Source organism: Panthera pardus, unplaced genomic scaffold (assembly GCF_024362965.1).
Source record: "Panthera pardus isolate Hobbes unplaced genomic scaffold, ASM2436296v1 HiC_scaffold_22, whole genome shotgun sequence".
NCBI classification, from domain to species: Eukaryota; Metazoa; Chordata; class Mammalia; order Carnivora; family Felidae; genus Panthera; species Panthera pardus.
The window spans coordinates 78,768,021-78,794,701 of NW_026526788.1; the positions used below are offsets into that span (position 1 = coordinate 78,768,021).

At 47.1% G+C, this 26,681-nt stretch overlaps 1 protein-coding gene across 3 annotated transcripts in view; it reads right to left on the minus strand.

Moving 5' to 3' along the window:
• The window catches only part of CPXM2 (carboxypeptidase X, M14 family member 2), a 141,829-nt gene that overhangs the window by 63,591 nt on the left and 51,557 nt on the right, over positions 1–26,681 (minus strand). For all 3 annotated transcript variants that reach the window (XM_053910005.1, XM_053910006.1, XM_019424696.2), the window contains one exon: positions 20,793–20,932. In XM_053910005.1, coding sequence (XP_053765980.1) covers positions 20,793–20,932 — 140 coding nt within the window. The remainder of the gene's footprint in view (positions 1–20,792; positions 20,933–26,681) is intronic.

A 26,681-nucleotide genomic window follows, 5' to 3' on the forward strand; every position in this document is an offset into this window, starting at 1 on the left:
TCTGGACAGGCCCCGGCCGGAAGAAACGTTGTTTTTCTGCTGCCGAAACTTGTCTTTATAAACTGTGCCCGTCTCAGCGCAAACCTGGCCCTTGGCCTCGGACAGCTTAGTCTAGAGGGGAAGACAGGGATTGCATAACTAACTATACAATCAATTACTGAACTGCAACTGTGACATTATTCAAAGAGGAAACACAGAAAGCTTATAAATGGGAGGGGAGGGGGAGGGGTGGGCTGACTTTTCTAGAGCTGGACAGGGGAAGTGTTCCTGGGGAGGTGGTACATAAGCCGAAATACGGAGGGTGAAAGGACGTACCCCGGTGAAGACTGGTTGGCATTTAAGCCGGAAAGAAAAAAGTCAATGCAAGAGATTCAACATGCAAATAATAATCGCTTCAAAAAAGTTGGCAGGAAAAAACGGAGAGAAGAAGGAAAAGAAGACGAAGATGAGCAGGAGGAAGAGAAGGGCGAGGAGGAGGAGGGGGGGAGGAAGAAGAGGAGGAAGAAGAAAGATTAGAATTTCCCAAAACTGGGGCGCCTGGGTGGCTCCGTCGGGTAAGCATCCGACTCGATCCTGGCTCAGGTCATGACCTCACTCTTTGTGAGATCGAGCCCCACGTCGGCTCCACGTGCTCAGCATGGATTCTCTAGAGATTCTCTCTCTCCGTCTCCCTCTCTCTCCGCCCCTTCTACCTACCCCCTCTCAAAATAAATACATGAACGTTAAAAATCTAAAAACGGAATTTCCCCTAACTAAAAAAATACGATTTCCACATTTCAAGGTCACATCAAGTGCCAGCTACAAGGCACACACTGGGTAGTTTTTAGCGCAAGGAATACAGAAAAAAAAACCCTAAAACTTTATTGAGGAAAAACAGTTCAAATATTTATAAGTATAAATATCCTCACGTCTCCATATTACAACACTAAAGGTAAAGAGGCAATGGAAAAATGTTTCCAAAGTGTGAGGGTTAACAAGTATGAGGTTTCTTTTCAGGATAAAGATCCTCCATAACTGATCGTTGTGATGAGACCACGATTCCGCGAGTTTATTATATGGGTGGGATATATAGTATGGGAATGATCATCTCAATAAAGTTGTTAAAACTTATCAGGGGAAGTTATTTCCAAACTACCACCGATCAAGGGTAAGGTCAACAAAAATGCCTATCCCGACAGTCAAGGAATCCAAACTTTTACCTCCCAAGTGCCATTCCCAGAAGATATGAACCACCAAAATCCATGGGAAAACAGAGAGACATGGGATCTAAGAAACACAGAAGAGAACTCAGAAGGGAGGTGAAGAGAATTCCAGAAGGAACAGTGAAGGGGCTTTGCCATAGGCCCGGAGATCAAATTCAGATGCCAGCAGAGGCCAGAAGACCCCAAGAGGGTGATCTCCGGGAAGAAAAGACCAGACTGAATTGTTGATATTACAGATGTGTTCAGGGGAGATTTTCGGGCCTATCAGGAAGCTTTGGAATGAACTGGTAATAGGTACCTCGAAAACCATTAAAAAGAAGGGATTATCACCTCCAGGAAAAGCAAAAAAGCTGGAGGAAAGGAAATATAATTATAGTGTATCAGGTGACCCAGCTGTAAATAATAGTTCAACAATGACCATGATGCAAACACTGAATACTGATTTAGCTAAAATTGATACTCCTTTGGGAGGATGGGAGGAGAAAGACAGAGACACAGAGACAGAGAAAATGCACACGCATTGGAGACAGGTCAGTAAAGGTAGGTCAATAAGAGACATCCTTAGCTTTCACAGTAGAAAGTGGACAGACAGACAATAAGTAATGTAAAACAATCATGAAAAAGTACTAAAAGCATTTGTTCAGAAATACAAGGTATTAAGATCAATAAAACAGAAGAGACAGCTAAAGGGTTCCAGTAGCAGTTGCCTGGGGACATCAGGAAATTGGGATCAAGGGTATGGGATAGAGGCTACTATTTGTTTTTTTTTTAGTTTATTTAGTTATTTCTGAGAAAGAGAGAGAGAGAGAAAGTGTGCGTGCACACACACACACACACACGCGCGCGCGCGTATGTGAGGGGGAGGGGCAGAGAGAGAGAGAGAGAGAGGGAGGGAGAGGGAGAGAGAATTCCAAGCAGTTCTCATGCTGTCAGTGCAGAGCCTGACACGGGGCTCGATCTCATGAACCACACTATCATGATCTGAGCCAAAATCAAGAGTCGGACACTTAACCGACTGAGCCACCCAGGTGCCCCTTGCGTTACGATCTTTAATTGGAAGCAATGCTCTTTGATGTTTAAAAGTACGCCCGTGATTTTTTTCATTAAGAAGTCAATGCCCACGCGTCTCTCTTTCTCATCTCTGCTACACTCTGGCACTTTCTCAATTTCTCCACCCAGTTTAGGTTCATTTTCGTCAACCATGCAAGAATCGAGGCCAATTTACATCTCAGTTACAAACTCAAAGCACGATTAAAAAACAAGGCTTCTTTTTTATTTTTCTTTCAAGAGTTCACATTTTACTATGTTACTCTGGAGAGAAAGTCCGTGGAATTTTATATGAGTAAAATTGGAAAGCCCTTTGCTTTTAACTTCCTATGGCCCTCCTTGTGTTCTAAATGTATTGCCAACTGGCTGGTCTGTTGGCCGTGCTAATATTTTTTTTTTTTTTCTTAATAAACTTTAAAGAAAAACTGGAGATCAGAAGGTTGTTTAAAAAGAAGAAAAATAATGACTTTGGGAAACTTAGCAAAGATTTTAACTTTTTAAAAATGTTTAGAGAGCTCACGGGCTCAACCGCTCCCTCCGCCTGGACTGAAGCGTTAGCACATCGTGAAAAGTCTCCCCCCAGAAAGAGAGAGAGGTCTTGGTAGAAAATAGAAACCTTCCTACCAGGCATGAAAGATGGTTTCAAGCGAGCAAAATCCACACCAGGAGAGTTATACGTTCCCGAGCCCAGCTTGGAGCGTCAAGGGGGAGCAGGCAGAGAGCTGCCGACAATTCCTGCTGGGAGGGCGTCCTGGAAACGGGCCACAGAACTGGGCTCAGAGACTCACTCTGCCAGGTACCAGCCTCTGCTGCCTCTGGCACCTGTAGTTCTGGGTAAGAGTGAATTGTTAAATTCTAACTTCCAGGAGCCCAGTAAGGAACGAAGTTAGCACACACAATGCGCTTACTCCTGAAGGAGCTCGACATGTGGTAGTTATTTTCATCATGACTGTTCTGGAATGAAACTTGACATCTTCTTGCGCCGAGTGACACCCAGGCGCTCCCCCAACTGCGACCTTGCCAGTACGAGTGGAAGAGGCCAAGCCAATGCCAGAGAACACGCACCCCGAGGAATCGTGTCTCTTCCTAGTTGAAGGTCTCCTTTCCCCCAAATCAAAGTTACCAAACATGGTTTGGAAATTTCTGCTGAGATGGCTGGACACCCACCAGAAATTCCAGGAAGACCAGAAGCTTCTGGGTAGAGGACTATGAGGGGAAAACATTCATTTTCTGGACTTGAACTGTGCCTTGACCACAATTCAGAACGGACTTCAGAAAAAAATACAGAGAATCCACTGGCTAGACTTCACAGAGGCTCTCCCACCATGCACTATACAGATTGTGATTGTGTGTGTGTGTGTGTGTGTGTGTGTGTGTGTGTGTACATACTCATCAGAGAAGACAGAGAGGAACAATGCCAGTAGAAGGCAGAATCCACTGTGGTCCACACACAGTAGTTTCCCAGCATGTTACCCTTCGTACCACGGAGCCACAGCAGCCAAATGGAAGGTGCCACGGTACCTAGCTGCACACAGCAGGCCACGACGATCCCAACACATGGTGCCCGTTCCCCTTCTTCCTCTCTGCTCGGTGTGGCCACGTGCTCTAACTTGGAAGGGTTCCCTGAACGGTTATTCCCTATCTTTATGCAAAAGAAACGAGCAAAAGATAATAAGCCGGAGTTCTTCCGTCTCTGTCCGCACAACATCTGGCCAGAGTCTGCAGCTGCTGACCTCCGCCCTCCCTTCTGACGATGATGTCCGTCTCTCCCTGCCTCTCAAGCAGCAGCCTCGACCCTTCCAAGCTTCCTTCACCTTTTTTTGTGAAAAGGAGTGCCCTTCACTTGAACTTGTTCTTGTACTTGAATACAGGACGTAACACGCTGACGCTGATATTTTTATCAGGATGGTTGTCCGTTTTAGGGGTGCTCTGGTGCCACGTTGCTTGGGGTTTGTGAGGTCTGCCCACAGAAGCTCCGTAATTTCGAGGGCACGGTCCCTGCCGCAGAAAGGGCTCTCCGGGGTGATGCAGGCCCCCTGGGTTTCCCTACAGCCTTCGAGGTATCCAGTGCTGACACCTTCTGTGATGCCCACTTTCCACCACCAGCTTCATCGAGTTCCGCTAACCAGGATCATCGGCTGTAATTTGGAACGCCCACTGGACGGGCACTATGCACCAGGCACCGTTGGAGCTATGCTACTTACTTTGTTGCGTTGAATTAACACTGCGGCGTGAGTACTATCATGATTCCAGAGGGGGGATGAGACCCCAAACCCGGGTATCCTGGTTGTTTTAATCTGTTCTTAATAGCTGGTGGAGGAGAAGGGCGGTTAAAAGATATTAGTAACTTAAGCGGGGAAGGTTTAGGAACACTTCCCGCGCAGAGGTAAACGGTAAGCAAGGTAACGAGTCAGCTACAGTCAGAAGGAGCAGAGAGAGAGGGGGAGAATTACACAAATATACTCATTTGTTCATAATAGCGTGTTAATCGGTAGTGTCTGAAGAAATACTGTATTACAGGCATTGCAGGAAATTGCAGTCAGAGAAGGAGCCGGGAGAACCACATTACAGACCTTCCTCATCATCAGAGGAAATACAGCCCTGTGGATATACACGAGAAACACACAAAGTGACTCAGAAACGTTGAAACAGAAATCTGGGCACACAGATATCGGCAAATGCAAATATAGAGAAGGCCAAGATGACGATTGTAAAATCCGCCCGCTGAATTCAGGGAAAAGAGAGCATTAAGCCGGACAAAGAAGGGCCCTGCATGATTCCAAAGGATACAGCTCACAATAAGGCCTGAAGCAGTTGTGGATATCTATGTGCTAAAGCATAGCACCAGCATTAATGAAACAAATTACAGGAGACACAAGGAGGGAGGGAGACAGTCTCTCTCGGCCATGATGGACTGTCAGCATAAAAGAGACGAAACACCACTAATTAAGAAGGTAAATCTAATGGCTATACGTGTGTGGGGCGCCTGGGTGGCTCAGCTGGTGAAGCGTCCGACTTCGGCTCAGGTCATGATCTCACGGTTTGTGGGTTCGAGCCCTGCATCGGGCTCTGTGCTGACAGCTCAGAGCCTGGAGGCTGCTTCAGATTCTGTGCCTCCCTCTCTCTCTCTGCCCCTCCCCTGCTCGCACTCTGTCTCTCCCTCTCTCTCAAAAATAAACATAAAAAAAAAAAAAATACTTGAGTTTAATGGCTATACGTGTGTTCTGTTGCCCTAAAACAAAAATAGTCTTTCTATTCCATCACTTATGGAGCTTTCACAAAAAAAAAAACAAAACAAAAAAAACTGTCCTTATTTTAGGCCTCAAAAGAAACTTCTAAAACATCAACAAATTAGAAAGTAGAGACAATATTCTTTGATACAATGAGAAATGTATAAAATTAAAATCCTGGGGTGCCTGGGTGGCTCAGCCAGTTGAGCGTCCAACTCTTGATTCTGGCTCAAATCATGATCCTAGGGTCATGGATCGAGCCTTGCATGAGGCTCTGTGCTGAGAGTAGAGCCTACTTGAGATTCTCCCTCTCTCCCTCTGCCCCTCTCCCCTGCTCACTCGCTCTAAAATAGATAAAATGATTTTTTTTAATTAAAAATCCAGGGGCACCAGGGTGGCTCAGTCAATTTTAAGCGTCCGACCTAACCCAGGTCATAATCTCGCAGTCTCGAAGTTCCAGCCCCGCATTGGGCTCTGTGCTGACAGCTCAGAGCCTGGAGCCTTCTTCAGATTCTGTGTCTCCTTCTCTCTCTGCCCCTCCCCCACTTGCACTCTGTCTCTGTCTGTCTCTCTCAAAAATAAACATAAAAAAATTTTTTTAATTATAATAAAAAATTCCAAGCCCTCTTGCCCCAGGAAATGTAAATCAGTCTCCCAAATAATCTTCGATCAGAGAGAAAATAAAAATCAAAAGTAAAGAACATCTAGAAAACAACGGTAATGAAACTTCATTATGTCAGCAACTGCCCGGACAGAGTTAAGCAGTACTGGGCAGAAGTTTCTAGTCCTACAAGCAGACATCACTAAATAAGAGGGAGAAAAAGAAATGAATGAGTGAAGAGTCCAACCCAGAGGGTTAATTGAATAATAAAATCTGAATAAAGCAAAAGGAAGGAATCTAAACAAACTATTGAATTCAAAAACAGAAAAATAGCAGAACTGATCAGTAATTCCAAGGAATGCTTGTTCTTTTTTTGTAATTTAAATTTTAATTTAAATTTTAAATTTAATTAAATTTTTTAATTTAATTTAAATTTCACACACAGTGCAATATTGGTTTTAGTATAATTCAGTGATTCACTACTTACATACAAGTGCCCTCCGTAATGCCCATCACCCATCTAGCCCATCTCCCACCCACCTCCCTCCATCAACCCTCAGTTTGTTCTCTATCATCAGGAGTCTCTCGTCATCTGTTTCCCTCTCTTCTCCCCACCCCCCTTCCCATATGTTCATCTGTTTGGTCTCTTAAATTCCACGCATGAGTGAAATCCTATGGTACTTGTCTTTCTCTGATTGGCTTATTTTGCTCAGCATAATACATTCTAGCTCCATCCACGTTATTGCAAATGGCGAGATTTCATTCTTTTGATGGCTCACTAATATTCCACTGTATATTATATCACATCTTCTTTTTCTATTCATCGATTGATGGATAGCTTGGCTATTGTCGATAATGCTGCTATAAACATCAGGGTGCATGTATCCCTTCGAATCTGTATTTTTGTATCCTGTGGTTAAATACCGAATAGTACAATTGCTGGATTGTGAGATAGTTCTATTTTTAGTTTTTTTTTTGTTTTTTTTTATTTTGAGGAACCTCCATACTGTTTTCCAGGGTGGCTGCACCAGTTTGCATTCCCAGCAGCAGTGCAAAAGGGTTCCTCCTTCCCCCGCATCCTCGCCAACACCTGTTGTTTCTTGTGTTGTTAATTTTAGCCATTCCGACAGGTGTGGGGTGGTATCTCGGTGTGGCTTTGATTTGTATTTCCCTGATGATGAGTGATGTTGAGCATTTTTTCATGTGTCGGTTGGCCATCTGGATGTCTTCTTTGGAGAAGTGTCTGTTCATGTCTTCTGTTCATTTCTTAACTGGGTTATTTGTTGTTTTGGATGCTGAGTTTGGTAAGTTCTTAGATTTTGGATACTAACCCTTTATCAGATATCATTTGCAAGCATCTCTCATTCCGTAGGCTGCCTTTTAGTTTTGTTGACTGTTTCTTTCACTGGCAGAAGCTTTTTATCTCGATGAAGTCCCAATAGTTCATGTTTACTTTTGTTTCCCTTGCATAATTGTTTAAAGGTTCATTTCTTCTGATCAGTGATCTTTCTCATTATTTTGAAGTATTTGTCCATTTCCTTTTTTTTCTTCATTAAAATATCTAATGCCTTCCTTAAAAAGGAGGAGAAAATGGTAAGATAGACAATGCACGGGGGCACCTGGGTGGCTCAGTCGGTTAAGCATCCAACTTTGGCTCAGGTTATGATCTTGTGGTTCGTGAGTTTGAACCAGAGCCTGCTTAGGATTCTATGTCTCGCTCTCTGCCCCTCCCCCACTCATGCTCGCTCTCTCTCTCTCTCAAAAATAAATAAACATTAAAAAAAAGATAGACAATTCATGAAATACTCTAGTGAAGAAAAAAAAAAGGAAATGCACAAATATTTCAAAATAATGAGAAAATAATCACTGACCAGAAGAAACGCATCCTTAAACAACTGTGCTGAATCAAATATGAATATATTTCTAAACACAAGATTTCTAGGACAACAGAATTTATCAAAACCGAGCAAAGAGACAGAAAATCTAAACAGCCGGAGCACTGGTGCAGAAAGAAAGGCAGTCATAAAAGCGCTCCCCACAAGCCCCTCTGAATGCTCGTGCCTGGATGTACTCAAAGCTGGGAAAGCAAGAAAATCTTCCCTCACTTGGAAGATTCGATACCGAAAATCAACAAAGACTGCTCACACAGAGGAAACTAACCTAATGCCACATAGGAATATTGACGCAAAAATCCTAAATAAAATACTTGTAAACCACACCATTCGCGTCTGCCTAAAAGAGATGAAATTCTCAGGTATAAATCTGATAAAACACGTACCGAACTTGCAAGCGTTAAAAAAAAAAAAAACCATAAAACACTGACGGAGGGAATCAAAGAAGCCTAATTAAACGAGAAAACATTCCCTGTCTGCGGACGGACGAGAGGCTTTGGTAGAGCGAAGCTGCTCTCCGAGTTAATAGACAAGATTCACTACAATTCCTGTTGAATCCTATTTAGATTTTTTTATGGTATAAACAGTATTATTCTAAAATGATTATGGAAAGGCGAACAAACTAGAATTGCTAAGACGATTTTGAAAAAGAATAAAGCAAGAGAAATCCATCTACCCTGTTTTAAGACATTGTACGGCTACAATACGATGGACGAGGAACAGACACACAGATCTGTGGAACAGAACAGAGAACCCAGAAATAAACCCACACAAATATGGCCAACCGACTTTGAACAAAGGCGCAAGAGCAATTTCATGGTGGAGGGGACAGTCTTTTCAACATTTGGCGCAGAAGCAATTATGTGTCTACGTGCAATTACACAGAATGAGGTTTAATGGGATAGATCATTAATCCCCACGAAACCTAACACTTTGTATAAGAATTAACTCAAAACGGGTCGCAGATTTAAAGGTAAAACGTAACACTATGAAACTTCAGAAGATAATACATGAGTAAGTCTTTGGGGTCTAGAGCTTAGCAAAGAGTTCTTCGACCTGACCTCAAAAACACAATCCGTAAAGGAAAAAAAAAAAACAAATCAATAGCGTATACTTGGCTGAAATTAAAACCTTGCTCTCTGAGAGCTTCACATGAAGCCAGGGTGAAAGGATGAAAAAATAAGCTGCGGACTGGGAGAAAATATTCGCAAACCATTGATCTGACAAAAGACACAGCTAGAATTTACAAACCCCACGACAGACAGGAATTTGGAATGTCAAGCTGGAGGCCCTTCAGCTGGTATCTTAGTCCCCGCGGGCTGTTAGAACCAAACACCACGGACTGGGTGGCTTATAAATAACAGAGATTTATTACTCCCAGTTCTGGAAGCTGAGAAGTCTGAGACCATCCCCGGGTGCCAGTTGGTCACACATTCTCCTTACACCCTCCCACGGAAGAAGGGGCTGGGGAGCTTGGTGGGGCCTCTTTGATAAGGGCACTAATCCCAAGCATGGAGGCTCCACCCTCATGACTTAATCGATTCCCAAGGGCTCCACCCACAAATACTATCACATCACGTGTTAGGATTTAGCACATACACTTCGAGAGGCACACCAACGTCCAGGCCGTAGCAGCTGGGGAAAGTATGGAAAAGACATAATGCGGGGACATTATTTCTAGTGGCCACTGGAGAATGAGTCTGATCGGTTACACCTGTGCCGAAACACAGTCCAAAATACAATGACTCCAAGATTTCAATGTAGAAATCGAAACCATAAACGTGCTCAAAGAAAACATGGGGGCAATCACGCACGTTCTCAGAAGGGCGATGCCTTTACAAGGAGGACATAAACCTTAAGACACTGATTATATTAACCACGTACAAATTCAAAGTTTTTGTACAACAGAGGGGGCCAAGTGACAAGGAAGGGAGTGACTGGGGACAACAGGAGTGGCTCAAATCACAGTCAAATAACTAGTTTTGGGTGGCCACAGGGTAAGATCCGAGGCACCCCCGGGGGGTCTACCACAGTGGGCCTTCACGACAATCGGCCTTGCCGGTCAGATTCTTCTCTCTTTCCACCTCACAAGAGAGAGAATGTCCCCACATCCTCACCAACAAGCACCACCCACCCCAGCAAACAGCACTGGATATGGCAAATGAGTGAAGTCAGTCGGGAAAGGGACCATTAATAACCCACAACCCCAGCTGTAAGGAGCACTGAGTGTCGTCCACTTTCTCAGACAAGTAGAGAGAGCCCTGTGAAATCCCTTTTCAGTCAGAGAAGGAAGGGCCCAACAATCTCTCAGTTTTTAGGCCAATTTTCTGCTGGAGCCATGGGGGGCGGGGGGCTGGCAGCTTCCTCTTCCTGTCCATCACCTCCTTGACAGAGCTTCGCAGGCTCAAATCCAAGCTGCGGCCAACCTATAACTCTGGGCAAGACCACCGCTCCCCTGAGGTCTAAACTTGTCTTTTGTAGCATCTTGAAAATAAAAGGTGGGGGGGGGGCGGGGGGGAAGCGTTGCCTTTTGTCTACAATAGGCATCTGTCTACTCCCAGCACTCAAGAACACAGACACGGCTTTCTTGTTCTCTCCCTCCTTCCGGAACCACAGCGACGCAGTTAAATGGTGTGCTACCAGGGGCGCCTGGGTGGCTCAGTCGGTTAAGTAACCAACTCTGACTCAGGTCATGATCTCATGGTTCATGAGTTCGAGCCCTGTATTGGGCTCCACGCTGACAGCTCAGAGCCTGGAGACTGCTTCAGATTCTGTGTCTCCTTTGCTCTCTGTCCCTCCCCGACTCATGCTCTGTCTCTGTCTCTCTCTCTCTTTCAGAAATAAAACATTAAAAACATTTAAATGGTGTTATATGCTCAGCACAGACAAACGCTGGACGCTGAAAAATCAGCCCACTGATTTATTAGATTTTTTCAGTTGGGACCAGTTACCATGGCCTTTTGCAAACGCAGACCACAGGAGAGAGTGTTATAAACTTAGAAATAGTATCTAGTTTTCCATTACCTCCAGCAAAAAAAGTCTACCAGGATGAGAGAGGGAAAATACCACTCTGGAGGCCAAGCCCAATCGAGTTGGGTAGAGGATGAGGCAGTTCCTAGTTAAGAAACTCCACAGCAGAAAACTGAAAGTAAAAAGAAAATATTTAAAGTCCTTTAAATCTGAAAGAGTCACTCAAGAGACCAGGAGAAAAAGGAACCAAAGAAACAGCTCACAGGAATCCTCAAAATTAGAGAGAAGATGGGGCACCTGGGTGGCTCAGTCGGTTAAGCGTCCGACTTCGGCTCAGGTCGTGATCTCACTGTTCACGAGCTCGAGCCTCGCGTCGGGCTCTGTGCCGACAGCTCAGAGCCTGGAGCCTGCTTCGGATTCTGTGTCTCCCTCTCTCTCTGCCCCTCCCCTGCTCATGTTCTGTCTCTCTCTGTCTCTCTGTTTCTGTCTCTGTCTCTCTCAGAAATAAATAAACGTTAAAAAAATTAAAAAAAAAATTAGAGAGAAGAGAGTTGGCTTCCAACCCCGCTCCGCGAGAACATGTGTCGAGCCCGGAGCTTCCTGCCCGGCTCCGCCTGGCACTGACCTCACGTCAGAGGGCAAAGCCGTGGGGTGGCCAGGCCACATGAGGGCTTGCGGGGGCCCGAGACACTTTTGCCTCCATGGATGCTACTGGTTTCCCACACCAGCTATAAAAGTACTGTAGACTTAGCGGTTTCAGCTACGCATTTATTATCTTACGGTTCGGGAGGGCAGAATTTCTGAGATCAGGGTGTCGGGCAAGGGCCGGGTATCTCCTGGAGGCTCCAGGGAGGAATCTGTTCCCTTGCTTTTCCAACTTGTAGAGGCCACCCCCATTCCCTGCTCGGGGCCCCTTCCTCCACCCTCAGAGCCAGCCACACCTGCTGCGCCTTGTGCCTCCCCCTTCCGCTGTCCAGGACCTCCGCGTCTGCACCGGGCCCGCCCAGGCAACCCAGGGTCACGTCTCTATTTGCGGGTTAGCCGATCAGCAACCTCAAGTCCACGTGCGACCCTGAGGCCCGTGTGCCATGGAACCTCGCACCTTCTCAGATTCTTGGGACTCGGACGTAAACATCTGTGCCGGCTACTCTCCTGCTGACCACAGGCCGCTTCCTTCCTCCATAAAAACAATTTTCAAGCCATGTTTTTTTTGACTGCCTTGGTACAGAGGTGAACACAGTAACATGATATATTTGAATGTTTTCTTTGACCTCAACGTTCCTTTCTTTTTTTTCCAGGTTGTACAAGAGGTTAAACACATTCACGGGCCCCTAAAGGTCACAAGGCCCCTGGCACCGTGTCTGACAGGTAAGTGGGCCCTGGGTGTGGCCAGCAACGCCCTCTGGCCCCCCGGCGTCCACAGTGCTCAGAAGCACACAGGAGCCCATTCACGGGGCTTGAGGCCTCAGGGTGCAGGAGAAAATCGTGAGTAATAGCAGGGAGAAGGAGGGGGAGGGCAGAAAGCACAGGTATGTTCATGGCGAGGCAGAGAGAGATATCAAGCTGTGTGTGCTCTCCAAGCCTCAGTGTTCTCATCCACACAATGGGGACAAGAAAGGGACCTTCCTGGCAGGTGCTGAGAGGCACCCAGTATGATGATGCCAAGTGCTCTGCAGCCCCGGCACAGGGAAGCGATGTCATTTTATTTCAAGAAATTTCCTGCCGGCCAAATCCATTTGTACAAAATACAGATGTGTCAGAGGAGTATTTTCACAAAATGCCAGGCTCTGCTTAGCTGCAACGTGACTGATCCAGTTCTAACGTCTTTCCTGGGTGCCCTCCGGGGACACGGGAGGTCCTAGCTATGAATGGCTAGGGAAGGGGGCTCCCAGGAAGGGGCAGTGAGATGTTGACTTCGTAAATAACAGCAGCCACGGCCCTCTGTGCCTCCGCTGTGTCCCGAATGTGCCGGTCCATTCTGAGACCATCTGCGTCTCACTGAACATGCACGACAAGCTGAGAGGGAGTCGTCACCTCTCCTTACAAGACCAGGAGGCTCGGAATCGCCAGGAGCCCACCTGGACCACCCACCCACCTACTCTGGGCTAGGGGTGGCTGTCCATCCAGCCTCTGGATGGGAGAGAATCAGGACATGATCTGAGCAGTTTCGAATGATGCAGCAGGAGGGGCAGTCACTGAGACCTTCCCTCTGTTGGCTGGTACAACCTAGCACTTGGGGGCTCAGTGGCAAACAACAGCCAGGTCCTGCCTGCTGCCCGGGAGTGACATCAGTGCAAGTAACAACAAATAAATAGGTAATCAAATAAAGCCAAGTGGGGGCACAGAGCTACTGAGAGTGCGTTTCAAAAGAATGATCAGGAGAAAAAAAAAGCCTCTGATGCAGGAGGGTTGAACTTTCAGACAGAGAGAATGGTACGTGCAAAGGCCCTGAGGCAGGAGCATGCTTGCTTTATCTGTGGAACAGAGGAGGCTCCTGCTAGGAGTGCAGTCAGACAGTGTGAGCCAATCCACAAAGGCTGTGTGGGTCCAGGGGTAGAAGCATTATGTGAGCTAAGCAGGGGTGGGGCCCCCTCTACCAGGAAACAGATGAGAAAAAAGATGAGATGTACCCAGCAGCCTTCTGAAGGGTTTCCTTGGGGGGGGGGGGGTCACAGCTCAGGGGGACCGAGGACCCCTGAGTAAAGCAGGGTGGAAGTCCCAGCCCCAGGAAGGAGCTCGAGAGTTGTCTCCACTTCAAAGCTGTTACCTTCCAAGAGCTTGTTTCTTAGTCATCAGCACCCAGAAAACCTAGTACGACCATGCAACCGTTAAGTGAGAGTTTCGTTTGATTTCAAACAACCCTCCCTGCGTGGTGGAAACAGAACATGAAATGAAGAAATGATTGCATGCCAGGCCCTCTATCTGAACTTGTCGAGGTTTTCATTAAAACCCCTCCATCTCGTGCCAAACTCAGCAATTCAAAGACTGTCAGTTTCCAAAGAAGTTAGAAAGGTGTTCGGAAGCTTGTGCCTTCCCAGCACCACCCCCCCCCCCCAGAAGGTGCCAGACATTTCATGTTGCCAGGAAGTGAGGAAGGAGGCCCGGTACCGTGCATTCTGAAAACACACACTCTCTCTCCCCCAAGAAGCCGGGAGGTGATTGATGGCATGCTGGCCAGCCTCCCCTCAAGCTCTGTGCCAGGGGCCGCCGGGTGCCCCTCCGCGCCCCTGGCCCCAGCCCCCTGTGCTGCATCGCTCTGCACCCTGGTGGCTCGGACCCCAACCCCGGGGGACGAGAGAAGCATGAAGGCCGAGGTCGGTCCTCTGGGAGCAGAAAACAAGACGAACTGAAGATTAAGGGAGGGGCTGGGTGGACACTTCCCGCTGGGAGCCAGGGGTCCAGCCGCTGGGCAGGTGTTGGAGCGGTTCCCTCTCCACCCCCGTCGCCGGATGCACACCCTCCAGCGGCGTCTCTCCTTAGCTCTGCCCCTTCTCGCGCTCACTTTTGCTTCTCGCCAGACCCCACCTTCTCCACAGCCATCTCCTCACCTCTCCTGAGCTCGGGTCCAGCGCGTCCCAGACATTCTCCCAACAGGGACGGCAGTGGGAGCCAGCCTGCAGCCTCGAGACTTCCAGACGCCCACTCCTCTCCGACCCCCGGCTCGCTCACACCCCCCCACCCCACCCCTGGGCCCCAGCTGATCACCTCCACTGCCCCTGTGGACTTTTCAGATGACCACTGTCTTCCCGGCCAAGCTCACGTCCACTTCTGAAGCCTCATTTCCCCTAGTGGCTCCTTGAACTTGCTCTGAACTTCCAGGGAATCAGCCCTCTGCCTCTTCCCCCGCCAGCCCTGGAGCTGACCCTCACACCCTTCCTTCCAAATGTGCTCGGTGCCCTGCCAGCTCCCGAAATGCCCTGGTCCCTGCACCTCCTCCAGCGGCTCGGCCATCGACTCTATCGCCCCCTAGTGGAGAAAGTGCCAGCAGTGCCAGGTGGGACCGGTCCAAGCCTATGAGCTCTAGACACCCGCTGAGCCCTCTGAGGGCCCTCCCTGTCTTCTTGCCATAAGCGGCCAACCCCTAGAGCCGCCACACTCACTGTCTGCAGAGGACCCCGCCGATCTGCCCCACCGGCCACCAGCCCCTCCTGCGAACACAGCTCTTCCCAGGGCAGAAAGGGGGAACGGGCTTTTCCCTGGCCTTGCCTTCCCTCTGGGTCGGGCACCTCCTTCAGCTGCTCCTCTCCTTCACCATCAGAACTGTCCGGAACCATCAGCGGAGGCCCACATTCAGAACCTTTGCTACAGCTTTCCACGGACAAACAGAAAGCCAGCCCCTTAGGCTGGGGCTGTGTCTCCACTGTCTTTGTGTCCTTGGTCACAAGCCTGGCTCCCAGCCTGGCTCCGTTCATCTGGCTCTAATTAGCCTGACTGCTGTTTAAAAATTCAGCCGACCAGTCAAACCCTCCCGGCTGTCACCTTACAAACTCGTCAGTCAGACTGCTACCTCACTTTGAGGACACATTCACAGACTCTCCAGAGAATGAGAATCGTTTTGTTGGTTAAGCAAGTAAAACTTAAAACCTTCGGCTATTTTTAAACTGCCTGTATTTCGCCCATGTCGGTACAGCATCTATCCACCTCCGGCAGAATAATTAACTTTCCAACCATCACACTGGTTGTGATTGTAGCACCCATAGGTCTAATATACTTTCTGAGATTAGGGAAATTAAAGATTAGCTTTTTTAAAAAAAATTTTTTTAATGTTTACTTATTTTTGAGACAGAGAGAAAGAGAGAGAGCGTGAGCAGGGGAGAGGCAGAGAGAGAGAGAGGGAGACACAGAATTTGAAGCAGGCTCCAGGCTCCGAGCTGTCAGCGCAGAGCCCGACGCGGGGCTCGAACTCATGAACCATGAGATCATGACCTGAGCCGAAGTCGGACGCTTCACCGACGGAGCCACCCAGGCGCCCCAAAGATTAGCTTTCATTAGTATGGAGACGTTTCACTAAATTGCAGGGTGGTGGAGAAGGATAATTTCTACTGGTGAAACATACAAATGATTCAATATCATAAACATAGTTATATTTTATTACTTTCAAATAGCCCAAATAATTTGAAAAACTATGAAACCGAGAATCACAGCTTTTCGTCCACCCGATTATGAACTGGTTGCAGGCCACGACCTAAAGCCTTGCGACCAGCCAGATCATCCTTCACATCTGTGTCATGCATCTGATAACAGCTCTCCCATCCCCCACCCCTCGTCAACAGGCATGTTGTGGATGCCAGTGGATCCGTTCACATACGGGATTTTTCCACCAGACTGAAAGCTCCCTGCAGGCAGGCCACTTTCTGCTCATCTCATATCCCTAGTGCTTAGCACAGAATGCTCAAAACAGATGAATCCATGAACACACAAAGAGAATGTCAGAAACATATAAGATTATGGATGTTCACTTAAAAATACCAATCAAGAAAGTCCTGCGGATGGAAAGTATGAATAGTATTCCTAAGTATACACGTACTGTAACTCCAAAGTGCTCCTATATTTATTTCAACAACCAGACAGAAGCCATTTCTAAACAGCAGGATCCATCTGGCCCCGACCTCAAGGAGCCCGCAACTCCTTGCCCTTCCGTTTCTAAAACACTCCCAACTAAAATGTGATGGATGCTCTGAGATTAGGGGATGGTCTGCAGGCTCAACTAGAAAGCTCAAGTTCTAACTCCAACGTTGCCTTTGTTTGTCTTGGTTTGAATTCCACATCTCCCCTCCACCCGGCCAGATTGAGGAAGTGGCCACGAGCCTTTCAAGAAGCTGGCCCAGTTGTAACCTGCACAGAAGCACCCTCGGGCTGTCCGGGATTCTTGCTGCCAGAGATACTTGGATGAAGGCTGCTCCAGGGCTGCTCTGACAAGGGGCGAGGGGAGGGCCAGGCAGGCACCGCTCCCCTCCACCCCCCCAGATTCACACAGAGCAGCCTCACCTCTCTCTATTTTCTAAATGCTTCTGTAGCTAAAAATAAAGCTTGAAAGCCACTGTCCTAAATAAAACCCAAAGAGGAGTGGAGGGAAGAAAGTAAAGTTTACCGAGCTCTTAGTATGTGCAGGGTAATTTTTTTTTGTAAGGTTTATTCATTTCTCAGAGACAGAGAGACAGAGTGTGAGCAGGGGAGGGGCGGAGAGAGAGAGAGACAGAATCCGAAGCAGGCTCCAGGCTCTGAGCTGTCAGCACAGAGCCCGACTCGGGGCCCGAACTCACAGACGGTGAGATCATGACCTGAGCTGAAGTCGGACGCTCACCAGACTGAGCTGCCCAGGCGCCCTGATGTGCAGGTTAATTTTAAAACAGTGTAACGATTTATCTGACTTCCATGCATCTTTATCAGTGGGAGAACAGTTCCCTTCTTTAAGGCAGCAGACTGAAGCTCAGAGAAGAGAAAATTCATAACCAACAAGAGTCAAGAGCTGTGACGAGACTCCAAAGCCACCTTGTTGGGGGTGCCATCTTCTCTAGAAATCGTCACTCCTCAATCTCCCGCGTCCCCTTCCCTCTCCCTAGTCCCATTTTCAAGCTTGCTCTCAGTCACTGACGCTGGCAGATGAATGAACTCATTACTGTGCCCTGTGAACGAACCTTTGTCCATTTGTTACTTCCTAACAATATTCGTTCATTAAAAAATCATTACTCGAGCATCTAATAGAAGCCTGGGACTGGGCAAAATGACCAGGTATTACCTCTATCATCCAGGTGCTTCCAGACTAGCAGGGAGAAACACAGAAGCCCGTAAAGAGAAATATTAAAAATGACACCAGAGATGCCTGTGTTGGGAACAGTGTGCGGGGAGAGGGAAAGGGGGACACCTGCTGTCTTCTTCACTGTTCATATTTGATGGTTCCTATTGCCGACGTGTTTTCTGGTCATACTGGGACACATCCCAGTGCTTCCAGCATTATTCATTAACAAAATGAATGAGTTTCATTCATCCTCCTGGGGGGAGGCGGCAAGCTTCAGACACCAGAACCTATCTTTGTCCCACTTCTTCTTCAGTCTTTGGTGCAGACCATCCTGTTCTGGGTGGTAAGACAAAGTGAAACCCATCGCATTTCTTTCCATTGTCCTTGAAGAACAATTTGACTTGAAATACATTTAGACATTTCAAAAGAAAAAGACTCTTAAAAGCAATTCTATCCCTTGTCTTAGCCCTCTAAGATGTTCCTGTCCTAGGCTAAGTCAAAGAAAGATCTCGTTCTACGGCCGTTTCTTGTTCACCCCAAATGCTCTTGTGTCCTTGATGCGATGGAATGTGAGTGTTATTTCTATCCTGCTCTGTGCTTCCAATCCAATAATAAATCAACTACAGGATTTCTAACGACAGCGGTTAGACAGGTTAATATCCAAGCATTAAGGTAAAATCCCTTCGCTGATCCCTATGCATAATCTCAGATCAGTCTTTCTCTCCAAGTTCCTGCTCCAAGTTGAGCCATTCAACATTCCCTTCCCCCAAATTCTCGCCTTTCAGAATCTGAGCAGTGAAAACAATTGTCATGGTAATAAGCTGATTACAGCCCAATGCGCCCCACAGAGCAAAAATCATCATTACACACAAGCACTGCTAAAAAGCAAAGCGGAAAAAAACGAAATGCGCTACACAAAACAGCCCAAACACACGACCGAACGCTGTCAAAATGCACAGATTATCCCAGCTCTGGAAATGTATTTGAAGGAAATAATTGGAAGGAAGAAAAAAGTATGAAAATTCTTGCTTGCAAAATGGTATGGGATACCAGAACACTAAGAAGGTGACAGAGACAGGGCTGGGTAAATTATAGGCTATGAAAAATGATCATTGTGATGTCAGAGTAACAGTGGGGAAAAATGCTTGGATATGTTTTTAAGTTAAAATAACATAATTGCATACGCAGTAGGATTACACATGCGTAAAAAAAAAACTATGTCTAAGGGTGGTGGAATCGTGGGTAATGTTTTAAAACGTTGCTAGATGTAATAATATAGTCTTTACAATAAAAAAAAAAAGCTCAGAGGGAAAACAGATGATGAGTCATTGCCTGATCATTGTCACCGTGTAAGAAAGTCCCCTTTACAGTGACAATGACAGGCAGTTAAATATGAGCACAGATGCCAGGCTCCCCTCTCTTATCCTGGTTTATTTATTACTGTTGACCTTTCCGGGGATTAAAAATTAATCTAATCAACAAATTACAGACACATTGTACGTGACCGCCAAGAGGTAACTAGCAAACACTGAAATGAAATCCGAGAGTGTGGTACAGACAGGGAAGATGAAGCGGGTAGGGTGGGAGGGGTCTTAGCTGATGAGACCAGTTTCCTAATGTCACCGCGCGAGGCATTCGTGCCCTTGGCTTCTCAGTTGTACGCGGATGTTAGAGGCACTTGAAAACTCTTGCTTAAATTCAGAAAGCACTCAAGATCCCGTGGACCCTGCTTTGCCCTGCCCAGCCCCCAGTCTCTGTGTGCCTGCTGTCTACACGGCTGGAGACACAGGACAACCCCAGAGATGCAGCCCCGCTTTGGTCTCTACAACCAGCCCTGGGTTGAGGCAGGGACGTTGTTTCGTATTTTTCGTGCACGTTGCTTTTGCACATACGTTTTTTCATTACCGTAGTAAAAATACATAACAAAATGGATCATTTCCACCGTTTTTTAAGTGTACAATTCAGGGGCATCAAGCACGTTCACATCACTGTGCAACGGCCACCTCCATCCACCTCCGGAACTTTTCAGCACCCCAGACTGAAACTCAGTACCCATTTAGACAATAACACCCCGTTTCCCCTCCCCCAGACCCTGGCCTCCACCATTCCACTTTCGGCTCTGCGAGGCTGAGTACTTAGGAACCTCGCGTAACCGCAATCACATTTGCCCTTTCGTGACTGGCTTATCCCACTTGGCATCATGTCCTCAAGATTCAGCCATGGTAGAACAGGTGTCAGAATGTCCTCCCTTTTCTGGGGCGCCTGGGTGGGTCAGTCAGTTAAGCGTCCGGCTTTGGCTCGGGTCATGATCTCACAGTCGGTGAGCTCGAGCCCCGCATCGGGCTCTGTGCTGACAGCTCAGAGCCTGGAGCCTGCTTCGGATTCTGTGTCTCCCTGTTGCTCTCCGTCCCTTCCCCACTAGTGCTCTCTCTCCCTCTGTCTTCCAAAAATAAATAGATGTTAAAAAAAAATTTTAAAAACAAAAAGAATGCCCTCCCTTTTTAGGGATGAGTAATATCCCACCGTATGCATGTACCACAGGACAGAGAGCCTACCTCTCTTGGGATCCCGTCAGATCATCTCGTTGTTGACCCAGCCTTGGGCCCAAGCTCAAATGGGCTCCATGTCGTCCTCAGGCCTCACCCCGGCTGCTCCTTCACGTCCAGTAGTTCCTCTATTTGGGAACCTCCCTAGGCTTCCAGTCCTTCTCAGACTCTAAAGGGTTCACGCCTTCTACTCCCAAACAGTGGCTTGCACCTGTTACCGAGAACTCACTTCTTGTTCAGAGTTCCCACCTCGGGCTGTCAGGGTACTAGTAATCCATCACAGATCCAAGATGGCAGCCGCCTGCCTAAGCTGCACTGTTTTAACGATACCTTTGTCTACTCAGCGTTAACCTGCTGGGTGGGTCCCTCCCTCTGTTCTTGACAATGTCATTTCCAGAGATGCCTGTGTCCACAGCAAGCCCAGCATCCTGTCCACATTCCGATTTTCTTCCTTTCTATTGCTTATCGTCAGATACTTCTCTGCGTCTTCCTGTCTCTGTCCAAACCCTAGAATATTAGACCCAAGGCATAGAGTCTACAAAAGCACAGGTCCATCCACACTTACAGCCAAAGTGAGTTCCTTCCTTGAGTGATGACACCAGTGAATTTGGTCAGACGTCTAGCATCCACTTCAATCCACTGATGGAGGTCATTCCTTCCTGCACACCACGCCCCATCATAAAAATCATTTTCGTTAATACCTGCCTGGAAAGAAAGAGAGATGTTCTTCAGAAAGACCCAGAATCAATGAATATTCTCATGAGATTTGGCGGGGGGGGGGGGGGGGGGTGGGGTTGATGGTCAGAAAAGAATGAGCAGGGGATAAAGAAAAATAAAATACTATGCCCTGAACACTCTTTATTCTAAATCATAAAATGGGATTGCTTATTATTAACAAGTTGGAAATATTTCAATATGATATGTCCTCTTCTTGCCCAGTGTGGAAGAGGAAATTTAATGAGCTCGCCTATTACTCATGCACCCACCAGGCACAGACTGCCTCCTACGAACCAGCCTACACATGCCAGGTGCTGGGAATACAAAGGTGAATCGTCCCCTCCCAGAACCTCACCATCCAGGCAGGAAGAAAGACATGAAAACAGATGAATTAGAACACAATGGGGAATGTGTTATTTCAGGAAGCAGAGCAAACTGCTACAGGAACATTTAAGGATAATGACTAACTTGGTCTGGTGGAGACCAGGATAGAGGTGATCACGGAGTTGGCTGTCGAAGGGTAAGTGTATCTAGTGAATGTGTATGCATTGGCATTTAAGTCACTTGATGCGTTGAGTTTTAGCTCCTATGGCTACCAAAGATTCTTTTGATCTGAATCTACAAGGTAGGTGGTGTTTCTGCTCTGGAATTTTCCCTATATTATTACCATTTCAAGAGAGAATTCTCTAACAAGAAAGAAAGAAAGAAAGAAAGAAAGAAAGAAAGAAAGAAAGAAAGAAAGGGAAAGGAAAGGAAGGAAGGAAGGAAGGAAGGAAGGAAGGAAGGAAGGAATAGGGAGGAAAGGAAGGAAAGGAGGGAGGGAGGGAGGGAGGGAGAGAGAGAAAGAAAGAAAGAAAGAAAGAAAGAAAGAAAGAAAGAAAGAGAAAGAAAGAAAGAAAGAAAGAAAGAAAGAAGAAAGAAAGAAAGAGAAAGGAAAGGAAGGAATAGGGAGGAAAGGAAGGAAAGGAGGGAGAAAGAAAGAAAGAAAGAAAGAAAAGAAAGAAAGAAAGAGGAAAGGAAGGAAGGAAGGAATAGGGAGGAAAGGAAGGAAAGGAGGGAGGGAGGGAGGGAGGGAGAAAGAAAGAAAGAAAGAAAGAAAGAAAGAAAGAAAGAAAAGGAAGGAATAGGGAGGGAGGGAAGGAAGGAAAAGGGAGGGAAGGAAGGAAGGAAACGAAATAGAACATCTGAACTGAGTCTTCCTAATTTACTAAGACCCTTTCAATATGAACCCCATGGCTTTTTCTGTAGCTATTGCACAAATATGTACTCAGATGAGAAAAAAAGTCTAAATGGGATTTAAAAGATAGGCCAGCCCATCGTTCCCATCTGAGCACTTTTCACCCCGAATTCTGGGGCAGCCTTACTTCTAATGGGCATCAGTGATGTGAAACTCACAGTCCAGCTACAGCACAGGAACAACGTGGCCAAGGGGTCCGCAAGTAGAACCCTATCATCACTGCGCTGGCTAACATCGGTCTCGTACCAGGACCGAACCACATGTGTGCACTCTCACCCCCTCCTCAAACAATCCTGAAAAGCTCTGAGGGCAAATGTCACAATACTCGCCTCTCGTGGCCTCCTCAGAGCACCACGATCTCAAACGAAGGTGAACGGAAACACCCATCAGTCCACGCTCTCCAGAAACCCAAGCTCTCAATCAACCGGCACCTCGGGTCTGAGGGCATATGGGGCGCTTGTGCCAAGGACCTGGAGGTGCTGCCACGTTCTGCCTTCCAGAACCCCCGGGAACGGCTAAATCTTGCAAGTGCGTGTTACCTGGGCTTCGGCCGGCCTTGCTGAAGTCACAGGGTGTGAATGTCTGAAGCTCTCGTTTCCCAGAGGTGCTAGCCAACCAGGGGGCCACCGCCCCATGAAACGTAATGAGCTCCCCTATAATGGGGCTCTCAGGACACAGTCCCCCTACTTCTTCACCCAAGGCAGGTATCCTGTCTAGACCGAGACCTGGAGCACGTCAATACCTACAATACTGCCACGTAGCTTCCTTCAGGAAACCGTAACACTTAGTTGGTATCGGGCTCCTCTCTTCTCGTAAACAGCCCACGAGACTGGCATTGATTTCATTTCCTTTTTTTTTTTTTTTATGTTTATTCATTTTTGAGAGACATCAGAGCAGAGCAAGAGCAGGGAGGGACAGAGAGAGAGAGAGGGAGACACAGAATCCCAAGCAGGTTCCAGGCTCTGAGCTGTCAGCACAGAGCCCGACGCGGGGCTCGAACTCACGAACTGCGAGATCGTGACCTGAGCCGAAGTTGGACACTCTACTGACTGAGCCACCCAGGCGCCCCTGATTTCACTTCTCAACATTCACCTTCACTGTGCCTCTACTACCTGGCCCGGGGGACGGGAATGTAAAGGGGGAAGACATGTGCAGCCCGGCCCTCTTGGGGCTCAGAACGGGCAGACGGGCTGAAGTCCACACACGCGGCTCGCGTTCTGGTCCTGGCATCTCCAAGTCAACCACCGCACAAAGTGCTGGTGAGGGGCTCGTGCTCTAAAGTCCCCCTGCCGGGTGGGAATCCCAGCTCCGCCATTTGCACCCTGTATACACCCCAGCAATGCGCCTAAAAGCCCCGTGCCTCAGTTTCCCCATCTGCTACAACGGGGGCAATGATCCTTTCTCCCTGAGGGTGCCGATGGTGATGACAAGAGGCCCTGCACGCCGTGTGGGCTCAATAAATGTTACCTCACATAAGGGAGCCCTCAACAAATGTCATCAGTACAAAGCAAGGACTGTTTGGCACATTACGGAAATACGGGTGCTTTACGAATCGCTTCACACTTTGTGAAATTATGAGCAGTTACTACACTATTCTGGGCACTTGCGGTCACACTTTCTACACCGTCAAACATCCCAAATAGGGTTAGAAAATCTGAAGAAAGAGGAGACTCAGAGTCTGAGTCCTCAAAAGGAATCCACGTTGCCACTGCCCCCCCCCCCCCAGGGTTTTTTGGCAATGTCTGCGACTATTTTTGGCTGTCACCACTGGGAGAAAGTGGGAGCTACTGGTGACTAATGGACAGAGGCCAGGGATGCCACTGACCACCCTGCAGTGCGCAAGACAGCCCCCGCCACAAAGAAGCGCCTCGACCCAAATGTCACTGGTGCCAAGACAGGGGACACCCGGTCGTGGGCTGAGCAGACAAGAACAGAGCTGCTACGGAACCTGGGATTTCCACCCCGAGAGAATCACGGAAATTTGGGGGAGCTCTCCCTGCGCTATCCGACCAAAGCCTACTTGGCGGATAGTTGGCATTCGATTTTAGGCTCCTGGCTTCGCCAGCCTGGATATTCTGCCTCTGCTGCCGATCTCAGTTCCTCCTGAGCACACCGGACAGTCCGCTAAATGCAGTAACGGTGTCAGGGGACCGGAGGGCCCTTTCTGACTCGCTGACTCATACGGAAGTGACAGCCCCCTCTGCAAAGTCGATGACGAATTTATGAAGCAAGCTCCTGGCAGAATTCAGCGAGAGAGGAGGTGCCAGCCCGAGAAGCGTCACCAAAACACAGCACAGCGCAACCCGGGATATCAGCATGAGGTCAGAGAAACCAACAGAAGGCTACATTCGTCCTTTTCTGTTTAAAAACGCAGGAAAGGGATGTCCGGGGGACTCAGTCGGTTGAGCGTCTGACTTCAGCCCAGGTCATGATCTCGTGCTCATGGGTTCAAGCCCCATGTCGGGCTCTGTGCTGACAGCTCGGAGCCTGGAGCCTGGATTCCGTGTCTCCCTCTCTCTCTGCCCCTCCCCCCACTTGTCTTCTGCCTGTCTCTCAAAAAATAAAATAAAATGTTAAAAAAATTGTTTTAGATAAAAATGCAGGCAATCCCTCATAAATTTTGGAGGCATTTCTATCAGAAATTGTTGAAATAAAAAGTGGGTTTCCTTAACGTATAAGCTAGTCTTGAAAACACCATTAAGATGGAATGATAATTTGTACTACAGGGCCAAATAAGTTAAGAACTAATGTAATTTTCTCTAGGCAATTAGGTCATACACGTCATTTATTTACCTTAAAAAAAAAAACCACCAATGCATCTAATAGACTAAGTTTTGCTTACGATGAATATCAACATTATTAAATCCATATCAAAGAGAAAACCTGATATCACCCATTTAAGATCAAATGGGAATTTTCTGTTTCAAGATGATAGAAATGTGGATTTTATTGTGTTCTTTTCTCAAAAGTTCCCCCAAGGAAAACAAGATAAAGAAAGACAAGCTTGATCTCTGACAAAATGAGAAGACATTTGTAATCTCCTAATTACAACATATGAAGACGGAAATCAGATGTAAGAATCCTGAAATGACTTAGCAAGACAGGGAGATGCGAGCTTACAAGGGGAACACCCGTGAGAACCAAGCCACCCAGGACTTTAAAAGCTCAGAATCTAGACTCCTAAGTAGCTCGGAAGGTGGGGCAGGGCTGAAAATGAAGAACTGATTCAAAATATGTATAAAAAAAATAGATTCCCACATCCCCATTCCCATCCCACAGAAGATGTGAAATTTTTCTTTGAAAAAAGAAAAATAACCAACAACAATCCCAGAGGCTCTGAATTTGGAGATTCCAGACACAGAGGATGGCAGTTGTGATGTGATAAAAACAGAGAACTCAGTGGCTACCAGCAGACTGAAGAGTGAGACGCCCCAGCTCCCCTCCCGCCTCGGCTCTAGGACACAAGGCAGCCAGGCTTAGAGCAAACAAAAGTTAAATAAACTAAAAATATAATGGAGCACAGAAGAAAATCTCAAAGAAATTGTAATGAATATCCCTTGAAACAGAAGATCTTGCTTGCATAAAACAAAAGAGGGATATTCTTAGAGAGGAAAAAGCATCGTCCTAGGTCAAGCGCTCGCAACGTGAAAATTCCAGTAACAATGGGCAATAAGAGAAACTAAAAAGAGCAGAGAAAGAAATTACAAATACTCTAAGTTAATAATGTCCCAGATCTGTAAGCTTTAAGTCTCCAAAACACTAAGAATCTAGTATAATGAAGAAGCCCCGCACCAAGGCATATCTTGGTAAAACCTCAAAATATCACAAATGAAAAGAAGATCCAAAAAGCGTCCCAAGAGGAAACAAAAAAGGAAAATATATAAAACAAAGCCAAAGGAATCAGAAAGGTACCAGAATTCTCAGTAGCAACATCTGAAATTCGAAGAATGGGGGGGGGGGGGAATGAAGACGTCAAAATTCCAGAGAAACAGATTTTTCACCCTAGAATTTTACATTCGGCCAAACTATCACTCACTGGTGATGGTAAAATAAAGACATTTCCAGATTCACACATCCTCAAGAAATTCTCATGTACCAATTGCATAAAGCTGTAAGATGAATGTGCTCCACAACGATGAAGCAGAAAACCAAAAAGAGGATACAAGATCCAGAAATCAAGGATGCTAACACAGGAGAGCATTCTCAGAATGATGGAGAAGGCAGTCCCAGGAGAGCTGCTGTACAAAGACTGGAAAGAAACCCATTCAGAACACAGCAGGTCAGGGCACCTGGGTGGTTCGGTCGGTTAAGCGTCCGACTTCGGCTCAGGTCATGATCTTGTGGCTGGTGAGTTCGAGCCCCACATCGGGCTCTGTGCTGACAGCTCAGAACCTGGAACCTGCTTCAGGTTCTGTGTCTCCCTCTCTCTCTGCCCCTTCCCTGCTCATACTCTGTCTCTCTGTCAAAAACAAATAAACATTAAAAAAAAAGAACACAGTA